Source organism: Chanodichthys erythropterus, chromosome 10, assembly GCF_024489055.1.
Source record: "Chanodichthys erythropterus isolate Z2021 chromosome 10, ASM2448905v1, whole genome shotgun sequence".
In the NCBI taxonomy this organism is placed as follows: domain Eukaryota; kingdom Metazoa; phylum Chordata; class Actinopteri; order Cypriniformes; family Xenocyprididae; genus Chanodichthys; species Chanodichthys erythropterus.
Window position 1 is genome coordinate 45,222,397 of NC_090230.1, and position 21,935 is coordinate 45,244,331.

General features: G+C 38.7%; 1 protein-coding gene across 8 annotated transcripts in view; it reads left to right on the forward strand.

Annotated features, from left to right (window-relative positions):
* auts2a (activator of transcription and developmental regulator AUTS2 a) overlaps positions 1-11,116 on the forward strand; it is a 386,587-nt gene extending 375,471 nt beyond the window's left edge. For 6 of the 8 annotated variants that reach the window (XM_067397877.1, XM_067397882.1, XM_067397879.1 and 3 more), the window contains 10 exons: positions 1,226-1,270; positions 2,175-2,270; positions 2,561-2,632; positions 2,938-2,967; positions 3,408-3,479; positions 3,661-3,802; positions 4,195-4,275; positions 7,827-7,910; positions 8,135-8,384; positions 8,602-11,116. In XM_067397877.1, coding sequence (XP_067253978.1) covers positions 1,226-1,270; positions 2,175-2,270; positions 2,561-2,632; positions 2,938-2,967; positions 3,408-3,479; positions 3,661-3,802; positions 4,195-4,275; positions 7,827-7,910; positions 8,135-8,384; positions 8,602-9,820 — 2,091 coding nt within the window. In that variant the 3' untranslated portion in view covers positions 9,821-11,116. The remainder of the gene's footprint in view (positions 1-1,225; positions 1,271-2,174; positions 2,271-2,560; positions 2,633-2,937; positions 2,968-3,407; positions 3,480-3,660; positions 3,803-4,194; positions 4,276-7,826; positions 7,911-8,134; positions 8,385-8,601) is intronic. The other 2 variants (XM_067397880.1, XM_067397881.1) reach the window with 1 other exon arrangement.
* Positions 11,117-21,935: the final 10,819 nt, after the last annotated feature.

Consider the following 21,935-nt stretch of genomic DNA (forward strand, 5'->3'; position numbering starts at 1 on the left):
CTGAATGTATAAAATAGATGTATACACATAAAAACCAAATGCATGTATATAAGATACAAGGTTCCCACAGTCATGGAAATTTCTATAATGAGTCCATTTAACGAATCATCAAACCGGTTCACAAATTATGAATTCGTTAGCGAATTTGTCAAAATCAAAATTATTGGTAAAAAATGCTTGAGTCATCAGAAATGACTTAAAAAAATTTATTGAGATTTGTCAAAAACTGTGGTAACACTGTAGTTAACTGTAGATTACACACTTGTGTGTAAATGTCTAAATGTGTATGTGTCGTACTGACTGCTGAATTATAAACGTGTACAGTACAGTATGCTGATTCAGTAAACACTGGAAGCCATGGCAGTGGCCCGCTCTCTCAATCGTAACCATATGTTTCTCTCTTGCCACAATGTGGCTTTTCTGTGTTGAAAAACTGCTGTTTTTCTCTGGCATGCTTCTCGACCCTCTGTACTCTGCCCTGATTTTAGAATTGGCAGTCAGAGCTGCTGGCGATACGTTTTTGTTCCAGCCAAGCCTTGAGAACTTAATACTAGTTTATTCATTCCCAGTTTAATGACATCATTTTGGTCTGATGGAGTTTTGACTGAGGGCTTTTGGTTGGCAGGCAGCAGAGCTGATTAGTGAGTTGAGGCTTCATACAGACACTCCCACACACAGCTCGATGATAACCGCAGTGCCCACAGAGGCATAAAAGTGGCTTTTGAACCATGCCAGGCTCAAAAGCCTCTGAGAATGGCGCTCTGTTAGCTAATGAGAGTATAAAACTAGTTTGAGAGCCGCATTGTTTATTCACGAGTGGGAAACATTCTCTCTGGATCCAGATTAGACCACTCAGCCCCTTATTAAATGAGCTGTTTATAGGACTATTTTTAGACAGCCGGATGACTTCTACTTGACCAATGTTGAGTAATACACATTAACAAGAGAAATCCCCTATGACAATTCACTGTAAATTGCAAAACAACATTCTGGATTGGGACAGTAGAAATAATGCAGGGCTATATTCTGATCTGCGCTAACATTCATTAATCAGGGCAGAGACCATTTTACTGCCAACCAAACACACTTTTCTGGAGAGCACATTAAAGCGTTTGATATTTGTTTTGAGCCTCATGACTCCACAAAATATTTGTCAGGAGTAAATTGTTTGTAGGCCTGAAGGACTCCTGTGTGTACTGAGCTCTGTTTCTCCTTTCCTCCACAGTTCGAGAAATACCCCACTAAAGTCGACCCCTTCTACAGACACAGCGTGAGTCCCTGTCATATTTTTGTCATTTGCTATGGTGGCTTTTTTCTTCTTGTTTAATGTAGTGGTCATTGTCATTTTTATTTCTGCTCCCATCATTTAATTTCATCATGCTTTACATTATGGGTGTTTTAAGCAATAGAGGCAGCTTAGGGCATTTTTAGGTACCACATGCAGCCATAGGCCTTAAGTGTCTTATTACACTTTTATAAAAAAAAAAGGTATTAAGGGCACACATTTTCATTAAAAATGTTTTATTAAGCAGATTGGCTGCAAGATGTGTTTTTACTGAAATGTCTTGCTGGATCGTGTTATAGATAAAATGTGTTTCATTCTACCTGCCTGTCCAACAGGTTAATGCAACTTTAATTTATTTGATCTCTGCCCTTCAATTACAGAGTCGCCATTTAGCAATGATTCATTTGTGACACCCACCCAAGAACATGCACACTGCAGTAATTACATGCATTATGCAGTGCGTTGTGATAATAATAGTCATTGCTATCGGAGCAGGTTTAGAGAGTGACCCGTATTGTAAATTCATCTTGCTGTTAATCTTTGTTGAATGTCACAACAGCTGAGGGTCAGATGAAGGTTGTCTCATTATATGGAGCAGAATAGGTGCTTTGTAGTCATACTCTTTCATTTATTCATGTATAGAGAGAAAAACCTAGCAGAACATTGTTGTGAATTATTTTAACATGGTGTGTATTTTCATATTGTGACACTTTATATTATGCAGTATGTAATGAAGAGGACAATTTAAATGTCAGCAGCTGATCTTGTGTAGTTGTTAGTTTGTACAGGGACCTACGGGCTCCGGTCTCACTGTATAACTGTAAACAGCTGACACGATCAAACAAGAACCTCCCGGAGAAACTGTCTTATATCCTTTTTCTTTTCTCAGCTGTTCCACTCTTACCCCCCAGCGGTGTCTGGCATTCCGCCCGTCATCCCACCGACGGGGCCCTTCGGATCTCTGCAGGGAGCATTCCAGCCCAAGGTATCACAATATCAAACGCTAAATGTCGGAATGTCAAAACTACACCCAAAACTAACCTCCTGTGCTGTTCTGAGTGTACTCCTGCACACATGGAATGGATCTAGCTAAACATAAACAGATCTCAGACAGTCTGTTTCTTCTTTAATGTTATGTATAGGTACAGTATAAATAGAGAATCAATTTCAAATGTTCTTTTTAACGTGTAGAGTCTTGGTGATAGATGATACTGGATGATTTGGGTATCTTGTGATACGTTGAAAATGCTTACTTTTTGTCTTTGTACACTATAGACCTCAAATCCTCTAGACGTGGCAGCCAGGCCTGGAGCTGTCCCACACACACTTCTTCAGAAAGACCCTCGGGTATGCAGTTTGCAATGAACAAATTGTAGTGACTGTGGTTTTTAAACTAGTGCTGGCAAACTAACCATCGTATTTGTCAGTCACGTTATACTGTTGTCAACATTGGTATGCAGGCAGTGATAGGAAGGGGAATACTCTGAATTCTGGCCTAATTATATCACGAAATGCTTCATTAGAAAGGGAAATTTTAACATTTTAATTTGGTCAGTGATGAAGTGATGCTCGGATGCTAATTAAAAGTCCTGACTGACAGCTTTGTGTCCCTAATCTCTCTCACTCACACTCTTTTTCCCTCTCCTCTCTAGCTGACAGATCCGTTCCGGCCAGTTCTCAGGGTAAGACTGCTTTATCAGTTATTCAGTTTGTTTCCCCACAGGAGTATGCAGGAAATAGAGTAAAAGCTCATTACAGTTTAATCCCACCTTACACTGAGCACCTGCCTTCAGCTCCACAGTCTCTTTAATTAGCTGTGCGCTGGGACTCAGCGGTCTCATCTCAGAGTCTATAGGAGACACTATATGACTCCCTTATCTGAAAACACTTTGTAATGACATTTTGCTTAATTAATTTGCAGCCATGCTTAAAATATGGGAACAAGAAAAGAAGCTCGAAACTGAAATTTCACTTTAAAAATGCTCAACAGTATTACATAAAATTGTAGATAATCCTGTCAGATGTACCCAATATTCTGTTACAGAAGTGATTAAAATTAAACTAACATGATTTTAGTCATGTATAAACATGAAAACCTTACCTTGTCTTTCTGTCTCCAAAGAAACCAGGAAAGTGGTGTGCTATGCATGTCCATATAGCCTGGCAAATTTACCACCACCAACAGAAAGTAAAGGTGAGATTTGCATACACCCTCCAATCAAGATCAACTCTACATATGGAAAGAAATATTCTTTGTGACTCTTTTCTTCCTCCTCCTGTTAACTCTAAACTACATAACACAGTACAGTCTTAATTTTTGAGGTACTTGGAGAGGGGTATCACATTTGTTCTCTCTTGTATCTGGCCTTCTCCAGCAGCAGATGCAGGTTGACCCACACAAGCTGGACTTTGGCCTCAAACCGGAGTTCCTAAGTCGACCCCCTGGCCCCACCCTTTTTGGAGCCATCCACCACCCTCATGACTTGGCACGACCTGCATCGCTTTTCTCAGCAGCAGGTGAGTGGATTATCCAAATCTTAGCGGAGTTGAGAGAGATCACTATCACTACACAGATTAAGTGCAGTGCCTCCTATATCTTTCAATGAGTCACCACTGATATTAGTGTTTATTACTTTGTCATTGCATTTTTTAAGTACTCATTACACGCAGTATCCACCTATACTGTAAGTGAGTGAAGTGACAAAACGAGAATGCTTTCGTTATATTTAATGCAATCTGTGCTCTAAGAGAGCAGCTTTGTTGATGGGAACATTTTAATTTTATTATGTTGCTTGCATTGTGTTGTGTACTTTATTTTCACTCCTGACAGGATGTAAGAAGTTTTTGCCTGTTAGGATGTAGCTAGACCATTAGGTTTGCTTTAAGATTGAAACAAATCTTTGTTTCAGGGTCCACGCATCCCTCAGCTGCACCTTTCGGACACCATCCACATCATCCTAGCAACTTTCTTACCCCAGCACCCCACTTAGGTAAGCTAACAAGACATATGCACATTCACACTCCTCCACTAGGTGTCACTGTGCAGTCAATTACAGTTTTTCTCAGTCACTTTGGTGCATTTCTCACATCATTATTTACATTTGCACAACAGTTAGTTCAACCTCCAGGGTTCCTACGCGGTTTGGAAAAGTATGGAATTTGATTTGAGTAATTTCCAGGTCTGGAAAAGTATGGAAAAAAGAAATCAGAGTATGGAAAAATATTTGTGTTTCCAGACTATTGTCTCTATTCATTTTTCTAATTTATTATACCTGCAAACTAGACACTTTACAGCGAAATTAGCTCTTTTGAATCAAAATACATAATTTATGTGAATCGTGTAGATCCGAAGAGGTTTTTTTCAGGGCGAGTGCGTGTCTCAGGATTCTCACAAGAATGGAAAATGGGCTACTTTCCCATAGACTGGAGTGAGTCGTGATCTTTCTTGGTGCTCTGTGGCATGATAGATCGCTGTAGCTCTCGTGAACCAACCATCTTACAGAATTCTGTATCACATGCAATCGATCAATCATTGTTTCAACTGCAGAAAGGCATCAATAAAACAGCATGTAAAAATATCACATTTAGCCTACCTCAGAAAAGCCGTTCAATGGCCAAAAACTCATTATTCAGCTACAAAAATGAACTTCAAGAGGAGCATTTTGCTAAATATATGCACTAGGCTATTGCATATTCATTGTATTTGTACTTAACATGTGCTTCGATATTAAATGTATAAATCTGTTTCATGACAGCCACCATTTAAATGTTTAGGTCTAAATAAAAAAAAAAAAGAGTAGAAAAATAATTCATTAAAAATTTATATAAACTTCCTTATGTGTAATTTAGCCTATATGAAAGTAGCTTGCAAATCAGTTTTAATCTATATTATAATGATATACCAGCTGTGGTTCCTTGTATAATTTACAGCATTAGTTGAGAGAATTTTTTTTTTCTTTGAGGAAATTTGCCATGTACCTGATAGGCCCCAAATGAATCAATATTGAATCGAAGGTAATAAAATCAAAATCAAATTTTCAAAACATTTCAAAATCAAAAATCTGAATCAAAATCGCATTCAATTGTAAAATTTGTGTCAATTCTCAGCCCTACTGTCAATAATTTATTATTATTTTTATTCATTTTTTTTACTTGAAGAAAATGTTGGTTTTCCCATTTATGTTATTGTCAGAGTGCACCAGAATGCTTCATTTACATGTTAAAATCACAAAAATCTTCTCCTGGGGGAGGATGCCCCCACACCCCCCTACACATCACCTTTTACACCTCTTTTTACTTTGCAGATGTTTATAAACTTATGAATTTCTAAAATATTACGGAAACTGATACTGCGCTTGTGTAGGCTACTCGTACTCATAGGCTACTCTATAAAAATGTTTTGATACCAACAAATACTGACAACAGAACAGAATGGATAAATCATAGAAGGATGTCTATGAAGTAAATGTGTCGAATTATTAGAATGTTAAACAAATTAAATATTTATGCCTATGTAGCGAGTGGTATGGTCAGAAAGGGAAACAAAGTCACTACCCTTTTAAACAGGGAATATATTAGTACTTGTAGATTAATCCCCAGCTTACCAATGGCAGAAAATCGTTTGGAAGGAGGTCTGGAAATTTGAGTCTGGAAAAGTATGGAATTTTGAAATGGAAAATGTGTAGGAACCCTGAACCTCCACAACATTTAGTCATTTTTGTACATCATAGTAGCAGTTTCTCATTCCTTCGAACAAATTGCAAATGCTTTTGGACATGCATCAATTGCTTTCATACAACTCTCTGCTGTTTTATAACATTATCATTTGCTTATGTCATGTCAGTCAAAATTAACTATACTTGTGAATGCTGAATAGTCATTCCATATAAAACTAATAGTCCTCATTTCATTGCTTGAGTCATTACATACAAAAATGTTGAACTAGTCAAAATCTGTCAAGCAAATTTTACACATTTTTTAAAATCTTTTTTTCCTGAAAATGTCTCCTAAATTGAACAATTTCTCTCAAGTGAATCTCAACTTTCACTGATGAGAAGGGGTGTGTGAAGCATTAGTTGCAACCAATGATAAGCCACTTCTCTACAATCACTGTCAGAGCTGAATCCCATAAACCCTCACTTTACAAACATATATGAACCAAGCAGGTGTACGATTTCTACAATACTGTGACACAGAAATGGAAGGTCAGCCTCGTGGAAGAGGGGGAAGGGGAAGGAGACAAAAGAGGAAGAAGAGGCCAAGTACATAGGCAGATCCCTGATGAAATCAGGGCTACAATTGTGGATCATGTTGTCAATCACAGCCTCACAATGGCTGAGGCTGGTCGAAGGGTGCAGCCAAATGTTGGGAGAACCACTGTAAATTCAATTATTCACATTACATTTAACATTTAGTCGGGAGAACAGGTGTGTATAAATGGACAGTAATTCAGCACTAAACAATCTGCACTGCTCTACTGTCATTGTGTCATACTTGAAGCTTGCAGTGGGACAAGAACGTGTCATTGTACATTTTACATTTAGACGTACAGCTTTACTGCATCACACATTTCGTGTATTGTAGTGTACACTAGTGTTACAGTAAAGATTTGCCATATGTACTGCAATATTGTTTACACTTGTGCACAGCTCTACCCAAAGGGTGTTTGTTTGTTGCAAATAATGGTGTAATTTTTCTTTTGCACAATGCTGTGAACAAATTAGAATTGCAAAGAGCATATGCAGTAAAAATGTGAAACATACATATTCAATACAGTAATGTATAACTTTACTGTATTTTTCAAATGGCTGTGCAAATAGTATATAGTGCTGTCTTGAGCATTTTCAGGTAGTGTCACCAAGATCTGACTTTTTGCATTGGAAAACATTGACAGAGTAAACTGTCATAATGAAAACGTGACAAAGCCATTTGAATATCTTGTTCATAAACAATGGTGTCAGAACTTTTCATCTTGATGAGACTGACACTTTCATTGACACGAATACTTGCTTTTGAGGAATGACCTATCCATTTTGAGCAAGTGACACGCTTTTGCAGGTTATCAACTAGGTTTTGCAGTTTGTACTAATTGTTTTGAGAACTGCATTAACTGTTGTGCAAATGTAAATAGTGATGTGAGAAATGCACCAAAGCGACTGAGAAAAACTGTAATGACTGAAATGTGTATAATCTAAAGCAGGGGTGTCCAGTCCTGCTCCTGAAGGGCCAAAGTCCTGCAGAGTTTAGCTACAACATGCCTCAACACTTGCCTGGACGTTTCTAGTAAAACTGAAGACCTTGATTAGCTGGTTCAGGTGTGTTTAATTAGGTTTGGAGCTAAACTCTACAGGATTAGACACCCCTGGAAAATGGGTGACTGAACACTTCTTTGAAAAATGGATAGTGCTAAAACTTGTTGATATGTCTCTTCATTTGTGAACTTAGGATTCAGTTAGTTAAAAGCTCAACATTTTATAATGAAACAAGCTGTAATTTATCGGCGATTCATCAACTGATTCTTTGTTCCTGTTTTGATTGGCAGAGCCCTTCAGCAGACCAGCTTCATTTGGAGGTCTGGCCTCATTAAGCACTGCAGCTTTTGGTGGGCTGGGAAACCCAGCACTCAGTGAGTGTCAATTAGTCAAACTGTTGTTTAGACTAAACAGAAATGTAGAAATTTCACCTTCAATCAGCCTTTTAGCATTCAAATATATCTCATTAACATAACTGATTGTGGGTTAAAAGGTCATTACAACTGTAAGTAATTATCTGCCATCAAAGATTACTCTGCATGAAATAGAGAAGATCAAGATAAATTTAATTTACCTATGTTGTTTTTCCATCTCCCAGCACCCAACTCTGTATTTGGCCACAAAGATGCACCCAGCGCACAACAGCACTTCAGCGGACCCCATGAGCCATGGAACAGACTCCACCGCACTCCACCGTCCTTCCCCACCCCACCTCCCTGGCTCAAACCCGGAGACTCGGAACGCAGTGCATCAGTCAGCTCACATGAGAGAGAACGAGAAAGGGACAGGGAAAGAGAACGTGACCTGGACAAGAGAGATTCATCCGTCAACAAGGACGATAAAGAACGGTGTGCAGAGCTGTGTATATTATATTAACACAATCACATGATATTACTTGTCAAGGCTAGGAAGAGTTTTTCTTTAAGTATGTATTACAATCAGCTGGTCATTATTTTAGAATAAACAGAGAGGGTGATCAGTATCACCCTGAAGAGAGGTTTATTTTACATTCATGAACAGCTGACTGTTGATTATCCAGTTAATAATGGTCTATTTCACCTCTAGGGAACCTGCCGAGAAGAGGCACCAGAATCACCAATCCCCGATTCCGGTTAACCCCCTCACTCTGTTGGGTCACACTCGGTCGTCGGAGCCCTCCCGGAACCACATCTCTTCTAGCGAGCCTCGGGACAAGGAGAAGCCCAAAGATCGCGAGAGAGAACGAGAGCACTCGGACTGGAAAGACTCCAACACAGATGAGCACAAGGGCAAGGAGAATCACCACAATGACAAGGACAATTCCGTCATCCACGATGGCCGAGTATCTGAAGACAAGCCGGCCAATCGGGTCACAGCATCACCTTATATGCGGCCAGGCGGTGTAGATCGGGTGAACGGCGGGTTGACTCGAGACATTCTGGAGAAGAAAGCCGAGATCACGTATGAGAAGAAAAACAGTGAGGTGAAGGTGAAAGAAGAAAGGAAAGAGGAGCAGGACGCCCCCACGGAAAGATCCCCAGAGCAAAGATCCACACCACAAGCACCTCCTCCTCCCGCTGCTCTTCACCCTCCATCATCAATGCCAGTACCCATGGGTATGGCCAGCATGCATCCCATAAACAGTATCAGTAGTCTGGAGAGGACTCGTATGGTGGCCCCCTTTATGGGTATCAGTCCCATCCCAGGGGCGGAGAGGTTCCCCTATCCCGCCTTTCATTGGGATCCCATGAGGGACCCCTACCGGGGACTTGACATCCACCGGAGGGATCCATTAGCTCGGGATCTGCTACTACGGAATGACCCTCTGCACCGGTTAGCAGCACCGCGGCTGTATGACGCAGAGCGCTCGTACCGGGACCGCGAGCCTCATGACTTTAACCGAGACCACCCTCACGGACTGACCTTGGAACAGCGGCGGGAACAAGAGCGGGCACACCTAGAAGAGAGGGAACGTCTGCACTTGCTCCGAGAGGACTACGAGCAGGGGCGTCTGCACCCCATGCATCACCCCGCTTTAGACGGACATCTCCCTCACCCTGGTCTCATGGCCCCTGGACTTCCCAGCATGCACTACCCCCGTGTTAGCCCCTCCTCTGCTGTGGCTGCTGCTGCCCAGAATGGAATCCTCAACAAAACCCCTCCCACTGCATCACTCAGTGCCCCACCCCCTCTTATCCCAACCCTGGGAGCGCGTTCCACGTCTCCCAGACGGACTACCCCACTTGGCACTGACATTAGAGACAGACCCCCTTCACACACACACAAAGACATCGAGGCGCGGTGAGACCCCTGTTGGACTATGATGGAACTCAAAAGCAAGCACTTGAGGCTGTACTATATCTGTGTATAGATTGTGCATTACTGATCTTTTTGTGTGTGTTGCGTTTTGTTTTTGTACAAAAGATTTTTCATGCTCTTTTATCCTGTTCGCTCATGCATTGGTGTGTATTCTTAAACATATACAGTACACTGATCTTGAGCAAGTGGACAAATATTAGATCTCCAACATGGAAAAGATGATTTTGGAATGTACAGGTACCTCAATACATTGACATAAGGAAGAACTTGTAGATATGTGCAAAGTCTGTGTTTTCTCCCCTTAAGGGGAAAAATGTAAGGTACAAATATGCAAATGGGTGTTATGAAAGCTTTACTTTGAAATGCTGTACATAGTGGGCAGTGATCAAAAGGAGAGTGAGCGCACAGGCTCTGGTTTTAGTTTAATGCTGCATATTAATGGTTTTGAAGGATCATATCGTCCAAGAGACCACATCCCTTCTTTCAACTATGCAACTCATGCGTGGGCTCTCTCTGTATCACGTTTTCTATCTCCTAGAGGACTACCAGTCTCTACTGAACCCTCACATTCTCCTGTCAAAGCAACAGTACATGCTTACACATGACTTACAAGACTGATCCTAGATGGGGATTTTCAGCAATGAGTATTACTCACACTGAAGCTATGAAACATATTCCCTAACTCTTGATCCAGAAACATGCTTTTGTTCATCAGGATAAAAAATCAAAATCTGTGTTGACAATCCTTACAAATACACAAATGTTTCAAGAACCTAACAAAACCTAAATTCGCTGAATTACCTCTAAATCAGAAGTGTGGCCATTTGAAAAAGACTGCAAACATGACAACACATCCTATCATGTCACGAGACGTTTGAGTACAGAAAGCGGGACAATTCCCTATTGATCTAAATGTGTATTAAAATATTATGTATCTACACAATGATAAAGCGAGTTGTAAGCTATGGAAGTTTGTTTTTAATGAGCAGAGATCTATTTTAGTAGTCCATGGGAGGGATAGTTGTGCGCTTTTAAACTCTGTGAAATTCAGATGTTGTGCAGTGTTTTTTTTTTCCCTTTAATTTTCTCAAATTTTTTCTTAAAATCAAACATTAAAATGTCCACTGAAGCAGTAGTGGGTAGTCAATACGTATTGCAAAGAGATTGTAAGAAATTTTTTGCTGTTTATCATGTACGTAAAAAATGAAGTCCTTTCTAGATCATGTACAAAAAAAAGGGTGAGGCGACAGCATGCTCCTCAGTTAAACTTGTGTTATGTAAATTGTGCCATGTTATTAAAAAATGTGAACTAATCCTTTCCTGAAGTTTCTGTTCCTCAGTTCGTCCCATCATAGAATGTGCACATACATGAAAGGGTGAAATTTAAGAACTACTTTATAATCAATACACATAAGCCAAATCTGATAGCAGGATGTAGAACAAGCATTAGTATTACTTTTGCTTATGTTTAGGATTAATGAGGTTTATATTTAAAACTAAATAACTAATACATATTTTTATATTATTATATATTTACTTTTCACACTCAAGTACTTTTGCCTAAATATGTTTTTTAAAATGGTGTAAGGACAAGCTACATGTCTCATATGAAATGTAGAGAGATTATTTAAGTGTTCAGAAAGTTGTTAAGGCTGCGAAGTCTAAATATTTGAGGTCATTGGTGAAAATCAACGTAGACCTGATATCATTTTCTGTCATTGACTCTGTGCTCAATGCCTCTGTTAACATCTTTCCTGAAGCTTTGGTTTCTCTATGTGAACAGTTCTGCACATTCTTTACTGAGAAAACTTAATTTCTCTGCTCAACCTGAGAGCTTAAGCTGTCCTGTTCAGTGGTGGGATTTGAGTCCATTTCATTTCTAACCTGTAAAGGCATTATTGAACATCTGAGACCAACTTCTTATCCTCGAGGTATTGTTCCATCTAGATTCCTAAAACAAATCTTTGACACTGTTGGCCCTTATCTTTAATCAATCATAAATAGTCTTAGATAGTCATAGTCTCAAGAGGCCCAATCTTTATTCTACTAACTAGGCCTACTCATGTTTAGACCCATATCTAACCTACCATTTCTTTCTAAATTTCCTGAAAAAATTGTGCTAATCCAGCTGCAGTCTCATCTGAAGTCACTGTTTTAAAATGGTTTTCTTCTCTCTTTTTTTTAACAAACAGAAAGTTCAATGTTTCTATTGGTCAGTATATGTCTTCCCGATGTCCTCTTGCATGTGGCGTACCCCAGGGATCACTCAAAAGTCCTTACAATCCCAGACACACTGATAAATATATAATGATTTATATTTTAGAGCGGTCGGGACGGATTTTGCAGAGACTGCATACATCATTCGCCGGTGCATGTCACATTATGTCCATAAATAGAAAGGTAAAGATTGAATTAATTAATTTGAAAGCAGTTAAAAGCGACCCAGAGATGGCCTTTTCTTTCTCAACAGGTAAGATGTTTTATTGAACGATAGACAGCCATGCCACCTGCTCAGATGCCAACTTTTTTATTTAATTGTGTGCACAGGTGCCGAAGCACAACCAAGACAATGTTCTCTCGCAAGACGCATGTATTTTTATTGTTTAACCACTAGAGGTTTACAAGATACACTCACAATGTTTAAATAGCATGGCTTTCAAATAGTTACTACTATTACTATTGATAATACGCTTAAGTTGTGACAAGGAATACTGTTTCTAGGTCCAAGCCTCTACTTGTTTCCACTGAGAATACCATCTCAACAGCCATAGCCTATATGAGCCCTATTTAGGCCTACTCATATCACACATTTAAGGTAAGCTTTTAAAATACAGTGTACACACTAGCCAGGCTCACGGTGTCCCAGACACCAATATTTTAATGATTCATAAAAGATTAATTACTGTCTGGCCATCTCCCCGCTAGAAATTTTACGTTACCAGAACATTCTCAGAACGTCCCCACTGGTGTTAAGGACGTTGCCTAGTTACGTTCAGAGACGGTCACGATGTGGAGTTCTCTTAAGGTTTGGGGGACGTTACTTGGCGGACCTTCACAGAACATTCAAGACCTTCTCTGAACGTTTAGGGAACCATATTTTTTGGGGGGAAATGTTCTCAGAATGTCCCTGCTGCCCTTATCAAAAACTTTAATTGAAAATTTGAGCTAAATTGACTAACAAAAGTGGCTGTTCAAACAAAAGCAAACTTTTCTTAAATGTCTTTACAGCTCTTTACAGTAAGTTATTAGCTGATAACAGCACATGCATGAGTTAATGTAACTGCTGTATCACTGCATCAGCAACTACACAGTTACTGCAGCCTTTAAAGGTCCCGTTTTTCGTGGTTTTTTGAAGCTTTGATTGTGTTTATAGTGTGCAATATAACATGTGTTCATGTTTCGCGTGTAAAAAAAACACAGTATTTTTCACATAATTTACTTATCTGTATATCGCTGTTTCCACTGTCATAAAAACGGGCTGATGACTTCCTTGTTCTATGAAGTCCCTCCTTCAGAAATACGTAACGAGTTCTGATTGTGCCAGCGGTTCCTGTGTTGTGATTCGACAGCACCTTGCCCGGAAAGGTCACGCCTCTTACCATAACGTGGAGATGCATGCGCTCAGTGTTATTGTAAACATGTCTTTAATTTTACCCTATCAATTTGAGCCGGAATCAGACCCGGTGATTGGACTGCGGGATGAAAATAACAGCGTTTCGACGACATGGCGACAAACACACTCTACAAACGCAACTCTTGTGTATTCCTGTGGGCGGAGGTTAGTCAAAAAACTGTTTTAGTGACGTCATTAAAGAAGGAAGTAGAGGGATGTAATCCAAACTGCCCGTTCGATGTAGGCGATTTCTGTTAAATAAAATATCTCGCTTGGCATTGAACTTTGAGCTTTAAAATTTTACAGATTTTATTTATACTCTAACAACAACATTACACACTAACTAAAGTTTGAAACATGGGATCATGAAGAATGGGACCTTTAAATAAAGCAACATGCAGCAGAACATCAGTGTTTCTGGATCATCACTGACTGAAGCACAGGCTCTACTCTCCAGCACAATGGTAACCTCACAAATCTCAGATAACAGAAACAACATTAAACACTAACAGATCTCTCTAGATCTCTGCATCTTCACTTATTACAAACCACTCTGACTTTATTTCTTTCATACAAATCTCCTTAATGAGGTGTTGATATTTTTTTAAAATGTATAAATGTCACCGTTGCGGAGGTAAGCACTTGCTTTAATTTGGCTCCTGACCCTTAACATTTTTCTTTTTCTCCAATTGTTGTAACGCTGTGTTTTTAAAGCACATTTCTTACAATAAAAAAATAAAAAATTTGTGAGAAAAAAAAAATCTGATCAAATGGATTTGGTTGCTTATTGTTAATGATTTTATCATCATACAGTGGCTTTTCTTCACTGATCTCTGAATATTGTATTTTTTTTCTTATGTTGTAGTTCTATGATAATGCATAACGCTTTGATATTTTGGAAGTGTTTATCATTGTGCAGAAATAATTCAAACAGCATCATGCAGACATCAAGATTCTGCATATGAATCTCAACGATGGTGACAAAATTTTCAGATAACAGATGAACATCACAAAACCAGCTACTAAAGTCACAAAAAAGATTTGTTTATTGTCACCATTGTTGAGGTTCATACGCTGACTCATGATGTTCGTGTGAGTCTCTGCTCAAAACTCTGTATAATGAAGTTTTTAAAAAAAAAGTTAATTAATGCAAAACTAACAATTAACACACTCAGAGTTTAATCTCTGGAGAGGGTCAGGTCACTCCATGATGATTGAATCACCAGCACTAAACAACACAATTCATCTGATCAGAATTTCTCTTGTGTTTTGTGCTATAACAAATATGTTTTGGAAACACAGTTAAAACAGCCAGATAAAATCTAATGTTAATATACCAAGAATCAAGAGCTTGTCTAAAGCAAACGCTCACCTCCATAACGGTGACTTCAAAATGTATTATTTTCTATAAAACACCCACGTAGAAGGCGACGTTCTCATGACCTTGTGCAACTTTTCCTGAAAGTTCTCTAAAGGCGATGAAAATTCTGAACCTTTACAAAACATTCGGGATGTTCCTAAATCTTCCTCTTTTGGTAATGAAAGTGCTGCAGTTCAAGGTTCTGTATTTTAGGGACGTTCCAATTTGGCTAATTTTATGGTCACATAAGAGTTACAAAGAGGACATTTGGGGTGTTAACAGAATGTTCCCAGACGGTCCTCTGTTGGTCATTTAATAACGTTCCTGATATGAGTTTAGGGGGACGTTCTATTGTGGTTATTTTATGGTCGCGCGAAAACGTTACAAAGAGGACATTTGGGACGTTATCAGAACGTCCTATAGTATTAGTCCCCTAAGCATTCCCAGAACATCCTGAATGTTCCCTGAAGGTCCACAAAATAACGTTCCCCAGACCTTAAAAGAACTCCACATCGTGACCGTCTGTGAACATACTGAGAACTTTACTAGACAATGTCCTTAACACCAGTGGGGACATTCTGAGAATGTTCTGGGAATGTAAAAATTCTAGCAGGGTAACCTCCCATGTAGAAGGCAACATTCTCAGGACCTTGTGCAATGTTCCCTAAAAGTTCTGGGAACGTTACTAGGTGACAGGTTGTCCCGCTAAAAATGTTTTGTTCCCAGAACATTCTCAGATTGTCCACTGGTGTTAAGGACGTTGTCTAGTAACGTTCCGAGACGGTCACAATGTGGAGTTCTTTTAAGGTTTGGGAAACGTTATTTGGTGGACCTTCAGGAAACATTCAGAACGTTCTGGGAATGTTTAGGGGACTATTACTATAAGACGTTCTGTTAACTTCCCAAATGTTGTCTTTGTAACGTTCTCGCACTACCATAAAATACAAAATAGAACGTCCCCCTAAACTCATATCGGGAACGTTATTAAATGACCAACAGAGGACCATGTAGCAATGTTCTGTTAATGTCCCAAATATCCTCACTGTAACGTTTTTATGTGACCATAAAATAACCAAATTGGAACGCCCCCCTAAAGTCATATAAGGAACCTTGAACTGCAGCACTTTCATTACCAAAAGAGAACATTTAATGTCCTAAATGTTCTGTAAAATTTCAGAATTTTCGTCACTTTTAGAGAACTTTTAGACAAAGTTGCACAAGGTCATGAGAAAGTCGTCTTCTGTGTGGTTTTATAGAAAATAATAAAGTTTGCCACCGTTATAGAGGTGAACATTTGCTTTAGATGGGCTCTTGATTTTTGCTATTTTAATATTAGATTTTTTTCTGGCTGCTTTAACTGTTTTCAGAACACGTTAGTTATAGCAAATAAACGCAGGGGAAGCCTGATTAGATGAATTTGGTTGTTTTGTGCTGGTGATTTAATCATCATGGTGTGTTCTGATTCATTGATCTTCACCAAAATGTAAACTATGATTGTATTAAATGTTAGTTTTGTGTTAATTGAAGGAGTTTTTTTTACCCCTTTTTTATTTATTTTTTTATACATTATACAGAGTTTTGAGCAGTGTCTTTAAGACTCACACAGACATGATGAATCAGCGTATGAACCTCAACAATGGTGACACTAAAAAATCTTTTTTGTGACTTTAGTAGTTTTTGTTCAGAGTTGATCTGTTTATCTGAAAATTTTGTCACAATTGTTGAGGATCATATGTAGAATCTTGATATCTGTGTAAATCTACATGATGCTGTCTATCAAAGTAGAACAGGTTCTCACGCATTATCATATGATTACATGAAAGAAAACACAGTGTATACCACTGTATGATGAAAAAATCTTCAACAATGACCAAGCATACGAAACCATTTAAAAATTTTAATTTTCTGACAATTTTTTATTGTACCAAATGTTTTAGAAACACAGTTACAACTATTGGAGAAAAACAAAGTCAAATTGTCAAGGATCAGGAGCCCAACTAAAGCAAGCGCTTACCTCCGAAATGGTGACATTTATAAATTTTGATAAAATATCAACACCTCATTAAGAAGATTTGTATGAAAGAAATAAAGTCAGAGTGGTTTGTAATAAGTGAAGACGCAGAGATGTAGAGAGATCTGTTAGTGTTTAATGTTGTTTCTGTTATCTGAGATTTGTGAGGTCACCATTGTGCTGGAGAGTAGAGCCTGTGCTTCACTCAGTGATGATCCAGAAACACTGATGTTCTGCTGCATGTTGCTTTATTTAAAGGCTGCAGTAACTGTGTAGTTGTTGATGCAGTGACACAGTAGTGACATTAGCTCATGCATGCGCTGTTGTCAGCTAATGACTGCAAGAGATTTGCAATTTAAAGAAAATGTTTCATAATATTAATCCAGAAATTAAAGAGCTTTTTTGTTTTTTGTAAGATCTTTAAGAAAAAATAGTTTTTGTTTGAACAGTCACTTCAACCGTCAATTTAGCTTTAATTTTCAATTCAATTTTTTGACAAGGGCAGCAGGGACGTTTCTGAGAACATTTCCAAATAAAGTATGGTTCCCTAAACGTTCAGAGAACATCTTGAATGTTCTGTGAAGGTCCGCCAAATAACGTCCCTAAACCTTAAAAGAACTCCACATCGTGACCGTCTGTGAACATACTGGGAACGTTACTCAACACCAGTGGGGATGTTCTGAGAATGATCTGGGAATGTAAAATTTCTAGCTGGGCTGTCACCTAGTAAAGTTCCCAGAACATTCAGAGACGGTCACGACGTGGAGTTCTTTTAAGGTTTGGGGGATGTTCAGGATGTTCTGGGAATGTGTAGAGGACTATTACTATAGGACGTTCTGTTAACTTCCCAAATGTCCTCTTTGTAACGTTCTTTTCTGACCAGAAAATAAACAAAATGGAACATCCCCCTAAAGTCATATAAGGAACCTTAACCTGCAGCACTTTAATTACCAAAAGAGGGCGTTTTAGGAACGTCCTGAATGTTCTGTAAAGGTTCTGAATTTTCCTCACCTCTAGAGAACTTTAAGGGAACATTGCGCAAGGTCACGAGAATGTCGGTATAGGAGATAAATGTTTGGGTCATGATCTGAACAGCCTCATTAGTATTATAGCACACCGTAAGTGTAGTAGCCTATATTAAAGTGTTAGTTCACCCGCCCAAAAAATAATGTCATTTATTACTCACCCTCATGTCGTTCTACAGCCCATTTCAAAACACTGCTTGATGAAGCTTCAGAGCTTTATGAATCTTTTGTTTTGAATTAGTGATTTGGATCTTCTATCAAACGGCCAAACTGCTGAAATCACATGACTTTGGTGCTCCGAACCACTGATTCAATTTGTAAAGCTCTGAAGCAGTGTTTTGAAATCGACCCATGTAGATATTGTTGAAAAGTCTTTTTGTTTTTTGGTGCACAAAAAGTATATTTGTCGCTTCATAATATTAAGATAGAACTCACATGAACTGTTTTAAATATGGTTTTTAGTAGCTTTATGGACCTCAAGAGTTTGAATGGCTTTGCTCTCAATGCAGGCCTCACTGAGCCATCGGATTTAATCAAATTATCTGAAGATGAAAGTACGTCTTATGGCTGTAGAATGACATGAGGGTGAGTAATAAATGACATAATTTTCATTTTTGGGTGAACTAACCCTTTAACACCATTGTCGTTTTCTTTTGACATATGCATGTAGCCTATATATGATACTAGTATTCTCTTTAAATTGTAACAGCACAACCTAATCAGACCCAACAATAGAGAAAAATCATCAGGAACAAACAAATATTCTCTGGACATTATGCAAAATTTTCAGTATTATATACTTTAATGTATCATTTTCTCTCGCGTTTGATCTCTCACACTCCTAAAAGCTTAAGTAGAAGCCGCAAATAAATACAGATAAAATTCAAAAACAAAACGCCTATCTTTATATCACTAAAATTAAATAGGAAGCCGCTTACAGACACTCATCTCCATACAAGTAATTGTAAACAACACTGACATCTTCACTCCCAGGTCAAAAAGCTGTCAATCAAAAACTCAGTAGCCAATGAGAACACACCACTGCTAGCCCCGCCCCCGTGAGAGATTTGTGCCAGAAAGACGAACGAAAACCCTGGGATCGTAAACGAAAACTTCAGAAGCATAAATGAAAACTCTGGAAACACATTTGTAAATACAGATCAGTGAAAGAACCCACCCACTTTTTAAAACAAAGTTACGCCACTGGCTACAACCAGCTCCAAAACACAAAGCTATGTCCAGAAGACGTCTTTTCAATGTCTTTGTCACAAAAGTCAGACGTTGAACAGACGTCCACTGAGGAGCCAGAATGAAAGTTTTTGAGACGTCTTTTTTTGACGTCTTCTGCACGTCCGATATAGACGTTCATTGAACCTCCGTACAAGGTTAAAATGATGCTAACCCAGCTAGAAATGTAATTGTTATAAGAATGCTTTGAGAACATTATGCTATGTTCTGGTAATGTTTTCAGTGGCAAGTTTTATTTTTCTTCCCAGAATATTCTCCTAAAAAGGTAGGATAACATTATTTAAAAACATTGTAAAAATGTTTAGTGATAACATTGTTAGAACATTATCCCCTAACGTTCTTATAAAGTTTTTAGAGGGAAGGTTCCCATTGGGCGCTGGATGTGGACTTCAACGTCACCCATAGACGTCAAACTTTGAATATGAAAATCAGGTTGATGTCTAAACACAAAATTGTTTTGATGTCAAGCTCCAATGTCATTAAACAACTCCAAAAACAGCTTCACATTAACCGACTTTATTTCTGACATACATAGTTTTTATTGAGAATTACCAGAGGTTTAAATGTTGATGATTTGTTGAAAATAAGTTTGGTTTGATGTCACCATGATCGAGGGCAGCGCTTACTTCAGTTACTTCACTCTTGACAGCTGTAGTGTTAAGAGTTTCTTTGGCTGCATTTGCTGTTTGCTGTGGCAAGAAAAGTTAGAGATAATGTGTTTAGCTGTTGTCAGCTGTTTGGTGATAAGAACACGATTGACATCAGGTAGTGGCTAATGACTGAACTTTATATGAAATAATGTTATTAACTTTGAGCTGGAGCTTTTCTCAAGTAACAAAACAGTTGAATAAACCAGATCAAAATAATAAATCTGAAAATACAATGTACACTAAAGACTTCAAAACATCCACAAAATTGATTCACACACAGACATCAAGAATCAGCATATGAATCTCAACAATGGTGACATGCTTCATACAAACAGAGGTGGGAAGTCCTGGGGTCAGAGAGTAAAAGTCCTGCCATATTTTTATTCCACCCACTGAAGCATTAAAGAGATAAATAAGTGATTAATTGAGTGATGATTGACCATTATTGAAGACACCTGATGATAACAAGCAGAATCACCAAAGGAGAAAATCAATTTTTAAGTTACCATCATCGAGGTCAGGGTTTGTTTTAGTTGAGCTCTTGACCCTTGACTTTTTAAGGTTAGATTTTGCGTGGGCAGTTTTAACTGCATTAAAACCAACCAGACAAGCAAAAAGAAGTAGTGATGGGATTTATGGCTCTTTGAGGGGATCCGGATCTTCGCGATCCGTTCCTTTCAAAGAGCCGTTCAAAAGAACGGCTCTTTTTAAATATTTAGTCAGTTTTAAGAAGCCAGCTTGGGGGCATCTCTGTTTATCCTGGAAATAATCACTGGGAGGAATGATGAGGTGAATGTAGTCAAATAATTAAAACTCGGATATCACACACCAATATCTGAGTTTGAATTATTCTGAAATATTATTACCTCATTTGTCATGTGTGGACTATATTCTATAGGGTTGCACAAATCCCTCTGCTTAGACAGTGACATCACTATTTTAGATTTACCTTTAGTACAAAGTGTGTGTGTGTGTGTGTGTGTGTGTGTGTGTGTGTGTGTGTGTGTGTGTGTGTGTGTGTGTGTGTGTGTGTGTGTGTGTAAAGCTACGTTGACTTATGTTATTCATACAATACCTACTCACAAATAAACATCAAAAACAAAGCCGGCTGCAATGAATTTCTGTGCAAAACAGCTTTTACTACAAACACTTCCACACAAGAACATTGTTATCACACAAGACGTGTGTGTCTTCATCCTTTCGAAGTCCGAACGACCCGCTATTACTGACGTTGGCACTGAGACAGAGAGGCAATCGCACGTGTTTTTTTTTTTTTTTTTTTAACTGGAGTAAGCATGTGACGGCAGCGTGCACACGTCATGGCTCCGCTCCTACCCAATGACAGAGGAACGCAGGGTTTTTTTTCCACTGGAGTACTCACGTGAAGGATGCGTGCACAACTAATAACTAATATCATCACGCTATAAAGGGTTGGCCTGCGCTGGGTGTGCCCCTCCCCCTATAACTGTTCTGTCTCGCGGAGGAGCTCATTTGTGTGCATCTGTGTGAAACACGCATAGGAAAAAAGAACGACAGAAAGAACGGCTCCCCTCCAGCCGCGACTCGGCTCCCATCGTTCATGTTTATGAGCCGTTCAAAAGAATCGGTTCGTTCGCGAACGTCACAACTCTAAAAAGAAGAGATGACCAGGTGGTGTTGGTTATGTTTTTACATAATCATTATTTGATCTGAATCACTGAACTCATTTAGAGCCTAATCTGAGTTAGATTTACATTATTGATTACAGCAGCACTGTGATTCTACAGCAGAACTTCAACTTTTACAATACATTTTTTTTAAGTTCTGATTTTTTTTTTCTTTAAAGTTCATTTAAACACACAGAGATCAAGAATCTGTCTGTGAATCTCAAGAATGGTGAGAGTAATAAAGCATGTTGCAGTGCATTCTGGGTGCCACCAATCAAAATTCATCCATGCCTCCCATCATGCATTGCTGCATGAATAAATTATGAGCTGAATTGTCTTAGCAATTTTCTTTATTCTCACTTTCTGTGACTTTTTAGTAGCTTGTTTTCTAATGTTCAGAGTTGATCTGTTTATCAGAATATGTTGCTTGTCACCGTTGTTGAGATTCATACGCTGATTCTTGATGTCTGTGTGTGCCTAAAATGAACCTTTTTTTCGTGATAAGGACAACTTGATAAAAGAAATTTGTAGTATTAAAGTTGAAGTTC